This window comes from Aptenodytes forsteri, unplaced genomic scaffold (genome assembly GCF_000699145.1).
Source record: "Aptenodytes forsteri isolate BGI_AS27 unplaced genomic scaffold, ASM69914v1 Scaffold209, whole genome shotgun sequence".
Classification (NCBI taxonomy): Eukaryota; Metazoa; Chordata; class Aves; order Sphenisciformes; family Spheniscidae; genus Aptenodytes; species Aptenodytes forsteri.
The window spans coordinates 4,469,448-4,474,955 of NW_008795034.1; the positions used below are offsets into that span (position 1 = coordinate 4,469,448).

The window sequence follows — 5,508 nt, forward strand, 5'->3', positions numbered from 1 at the left end:
GGGGATCCCCGAAAGCAGCGCTTCCAGGGCCCCCACCGCCCGCGCACCGCGAAACCTGGAAAGGAGCAAAGCGGAAATAAATACGGACGGCACGGGGGGGCTGCGGCGGGGGGCGTGGGGGGGGGTCGAGGGGCTGGCTTTCTAGAGAGCTCAATGTGCTGACTGAGAGCTTGGGCTCTTTTTTGGCACAGAGAAAGGGGGTTACTTATTTGGGTGCGTGTAGCTTTTTCCTGGTGTATCGATTCCATCAAATGTTCTCTTCTTTTTCAGCAATTAGAACTAATCACACCCTTTCAGCTGTATTTCAACCCTGAATTAATATTTAAACACTTTCAAGTAAGTGTTTTCTAAAGCATGGGAGGTTTTTAAGTAAACTGTTGAGTTTGCAAGTGCTTGTCCTCTCAAAATTGAGTGTTACAGATGACTGACTTTTCATATTGAAGTTATATTTTAAAAAAGCTAACGAAGCTAGAGTGCCGATCGCTGTATCTTAGCATAGGTCTTAGATTCGTTGACTGCGAAGGAGATTTCAGTTACATTGTTACTTGCTTTTGTATTTAGACAATAAAAATAAGCTGTCGTGTTTAAAGTCCTTGTATTTGTCTTATTTCCAGGTATGGAGGTTAATCACAAACTACTTATTCTTTGGACCAGTTGGCTTTAATTTTTTATTTAACATGATCTTTTTGTATCCTTCATTGAGTTTGTTTTCTTTCCGTGGAAAGCAGAGCTCCAGAGTACAGGCATGTCGCTATATGTGCATGTAGGCAAAGGGTCAGTTCTGCTCCACCATGAAGCGCCTGGGAGTTTAGCAATGCCGACTTCACTGGTGTCATGAATGGACATCAACGGGATTTCCTTCATGAGTTGTCAAGAATTTTGTCGTTTGTTTTTGTGGTGTTAAGACTTTGTTGTACAAGCCTGGTCCTTCGGGTTGGCTCTGACATGCAGGAGAAAACTCCAAGTAACTTCTTTTCTCCTGGGTCCGTCCTCTCTGCTGAGGCACCCTGAAAGAGCCAGGTGATGAAGTAAATCAATACAAAACTGACATCTAAGCTCATGTATAACTGAATCCTTTTCCACTTGGATCTTTCTTTAAACTTATTTGCAGTCAAATTTTCCTGACCTGCGACTTCAGATATCGTTACTGCCGAATGCTTGAAGAAGGCTCTTTCCGAGGTCGGACGGCAGATTTTGTATTTATGTTCCTTTTCGGAGGACTTTTAATGACTGTATCCTTTTCTTATTCCAAACTGCTTTACTGAAGCTAAAGATATGTGAATGAGAACTGAAACCGTGATGTTACATTTCTCTTATTTCTTAGCTGATAATATATTTTGTTTGTAGTACGAGGAATAACGGTATTTGTTAAAGTATTTTTGAATGCTTTGTGACCGTTGCTGTCAAATACTGGGCTGGTCTTTCAGGCTTTTTACTGCTTGACAGGATCATGGAAATGAGATTATCACGTAAAAGGGGACTGCTCAGGTTGTCTAAGAGAAATGCTGCTGTTTCAGTGATTTCATGCTAAATTGTACTTTAAAGGGATTATTTGTGCTGCAGGTACCCTGAATCCTGCTATAGGTGTTGAATTTGATCGACAGTAGGTTTGATTTACTTGAACCTGGGAAAGTAGAGGTAGGAATTGTATGGAAAATGTAGGGCTATGGGTCAAGCTGTCAAATTCTTCTCATGCTTGACCTCACAACAATTATTTGGTGAACTGTTTTCTTTAACTATCACAGCTTTTTGGCCTGTTTGTGAACTTGGTTTTCTTGGGTCAGGCATTCACAATAATGCTCGTGTATGTATGGAGCCGCAGGAATCCCTATGTCCGTATGAACTTTTTTGGTCTTCTCATTTTTCAAGCCCCATTTCTACCCTGGGTATTGATGGGCTTTTCGCTGCTTTTGGGGAACTCCATCATTGTGGATCTCCTGGGTAAGGAATTGCAAGAATCGCAAGGATTTGTTCCTGCTAGTGTTTTACATGAAACAAAAAATGTGGAGAAAACAGAGGGCTAAATGCCTCTTACTTAGTATTAGTTAGTCTGGTACAATGGTGCTATGTTTATACCAGGCTTTTCTTGGTTTCTAAACACTGTAGTGTATTTTGTACTGTAACAAGGATGGAAAAGAACTTCTGATGCTTTGGTTTTTTTATTGCTTGGGATCAGCCCAGGTACATAATCCGATTGTGGGCATCGGACTGTAGAAGTGCTTATATTACTATTTCTATCAACTCTAATAAAGCCATAACATCAGTATGTTTAATAATGACAAGCAATTTTCCTTGTATTGATCTCTTGTAGCGTAAGTTAAGCTTGTCATCTGATGTCAATGTGCTTCATTGATTCTTTCACAGAAGATACGATAAGAGATATAGAAATACAAAAAACAATGTGGGGTTTTTTTTCCCCTGAAAACTCTAGTGAAGCATTTGAAAGTTTTAAAGGAGAAGTACTGAAAATCACCATTTGACTTTTCTTTTATATACTAGGCATTGCCGTTGGGCATATATATTTTTTCTTAGAGGATGTCTTTCCCAATCAGCCTGGTGGTGGAAGGCTTCTGAGAACACCATCTGTCCTGTAAGTATCGGTGTCTGATTTGGAAGAGATGTAGAAAAAGTGCTTGCATGGAAAACTGTTTATAATTCAGTCACATTGACTTCTGGTAAATTAGACAGCTTGAGACAGAATGGTGGTGTGTCTGCACTTGCTCTTTTATTTAACTCGTGTGTTGCCAAACAAGGGAGGAGGGTCTTACAGATGTCTAAGTGGGAACTAACTTCTTGCGGAGAAGGGCTAAAGGGGTTTTGTAACCCTTGATTTCTTTGGCAACACTTTTTAGTCTTTGCTAACTGAGTTTTGCCTGGTGGTGGCACCAAAGATGCATGTCTCTTACTGAGGTGTGAGGAGTGAGAGTTCTGCTGTGTACAGAGTGAGGTATTAAATATATGTAATATTTTTTCCATCTGGAAATCACTCTCTATTTCACAACTTTGGCAAAAGACTTCAGTGTTTGTACTACTGAGTGGTGCTACTCCTACTCAGTTCCCTCTTGCGTAGAGGGCTGTAATCATCTGTAATGCTGTACAGCAGCCTGGGCAAGAGAAGCTTGCCTAAACGATAGGGCAGATGAGACATTGAAAGTTTAGCTCTGTGGGACTCTTAGAATTATTTAGAGCTGAACTGATTCTCTTTTTTTTTTTTTGTTTGAACCAGCCTCCAGACACCTGAGTAATTAAAATGTCATATTCAGACCCGTGCTTAGTTTAACTGATGGGTCATACCTGTTTGATTGGACAAGTACACTTACATTGGTAGTTTATTTCTGTTCCGTATAGGCTTTGTCTTCAGCAAGTAATTGTACCGGGAGATGGCTGCAGGAATGGCTGTCCCAGGACAGCTGTGCTGGTCACTTTTGTAGGCCTACGCTAATCTAACTTGGCCTTAGCAGCTGAAGGCTGTTTCCGATGAGGGCTACATTCACATAAGTGCAACTCTAGACAAAATGAGTGTCCAATTACACATGTGCGATAAGGATATATTTGAGATTTCCCACTTTCACAGAGGGCGTATGCACCCAGCTGTGTGCAGGAGGAATCCTAAGGCTGTTGGAGCAATGCGTGCTGTCTTGGTAACGCTCTTCCTCTGGAAAAAGTGTCAGCCTGTCTTCAGGCTGCCATTTAAGTCCTTTTACATGTCTGTGTTCAGAAGGCTGCTTATGATTCTTGTCTGGGTCTAGAGTTGTGGGGTTTTTTTTTCCCCAGATGCTTTAATTTTCTTTGATGTCTTAGCTGTAATCCTGTCATACCCCTGGTATTTTCTTTTTTCCTGTTCTGAAAACTTCTCTGAAATGGCCTGTCGCTCTGGGTGAAGAGAAATAATCCCTTTAGCTATTCTAAGAACTGTCTTGTTAAACACTTTACTTTTAAGATGTTTTGGATATAACGATTGCTTGTATGTGGCCTGTGATTTTTTTGTTTGTTTGTTTAAAAGAATCTACTGCATTTTTGTTTCTGGATAAACAGATCTACGGAGAGAGAACCTCTAAAACTAGTTTTGAGTGGCAAAATAACCTACGAGATTAAGCATGACTCTTGCAATTAATAGGAAACCCAAGCCTCTAATGTTGTCTCAAATCTTCTGTGGATTTCAAGTCTGCTTGTCAATGCCTGCATCCTGCCTGTGAGATTGAGATAATACTGCCTGTATTTGACTCTTACTTTGTCCCCTTCTCAAGATGTGAAGAGCTTTTCAATGTCCCATTCATGTTTCGCTCCCTTGTCCTGTCCTGGGAGAACATGCTAGCTGTATGAAATTCTGCCTTACGCTGGAGGTGGAATTTTAACTTTCAGCTGAATCTCATCAGTCTCGGTTGATGTAGGCACATAATTCTAGCCCTTCTTCCAAAGGGCTCCTAATTGGAGAGCAAGTGTGACTTGGACATAAATCACCAGTGCTTTGGCAGGCTGTTTCTGAGGGAGGATGCTGTACACGTGCAGAATTTGAGCGGTCTTGGTCTTATTGTGAAACACGTATTCTAAAGGGAAAAAAAAATTCTTTTCTGTTTTCCAGGAAAGCAATATTTGATACACCGGAAGATGATCCTAACTACAATCCCTTGCCAGAAGAACGACCAGGAGGATTTGCATGGGGAGAGGGTCAGCGCCTTGGAGGCTAAGTGTCTGTGCCAAAACCCAGCGACAACTGGGAGAGACTGACCTGAATGAAGTTCCATACTGGGGACTGTCTCTTTCCCCATCGCAGAAAGGACACTTTTTGACAGCTCTATGGTTTTGAATACAAGCACTTTATGAAATGGCAGTGTAATCCAAGGCGCTTCCAGGCGACCAGTGTCTTTCCCAGTCAGGGAATTTATTGTGCTAGTAATGAAAATACTAATCCAGTGGAGCCAAAAACCTAAAACTGGAAATCATTTCCTGTCAACTTCAGTTAACAAGACGATGAGTACTTGTTTAAAACTATTTCTAAAGCATTTTTTCAAGTTATTTGATACAGGAAACTATATGGGAAACTTTACAGGGGACAAAACCAACTTTTTTGGTTTTAACTCATTTTTTATTCTTGGATAAAACAGCTACAAGATGGTTGAAAATGTAAGTCCCTAGTTCAATGGCGAAAGGTTTTTTAATCTGAGATGCTATTGTCTCCAGTCTCATTTGAATTGTAAGAAATACGACATGTAGCATAATGCAGGCTTTTCACTTTGCCAGCTGGGTTTCTGGAGTGTGCCTCTGTGTGAATACGCTTGCAGGCTGGGACTACATTTTGATGGCTTTTTCCCCCAAAGGCTGTGTGTTCAGACGACCAGGTTTGAGTCTTACTGGTTTGTTTAAATAGGTAGTTCTACAAAACCCACCCCCACACATGCACACTTGCAACAGTTATTAAATGACTTGGAGCACTAGGGAAGAAAACTTGTCTGGAGTCAGAACCGCACAAGTATCTCAGGCGGTGAGTTGAATAAAATGTCTTGTGGA

The 5,508-nt window shown here is 41.1% G+C and overlaps 1 protein-coding gene across 1 annotated transcript; it reads left to right on the forward strand.

Moving 5' to 3' along the window:
- The first annotated feature begins 320 nt into the window (after positions 1-320).
- On the forward strand, positions 321-5,508 carry DERL2 (derlin 2). The gene is made up of 6 exons (XM_019471302.1): positions 321-336; positions 615-688; positions 1,139-1,232; positions 1,746-1,941; positions 2,500-2,590; positions 4,583-5,508. Exons 2-6 carry the CDS (start codon positions 678-680, stop codon positions 4,686-4,688), a joined length of 498 nt encoding a protein of 165 aa, XP_019326847.1. The 5' UTR covers positions 321-336; positions 615-677; the 3' UTR covers positions 4,689-5,508.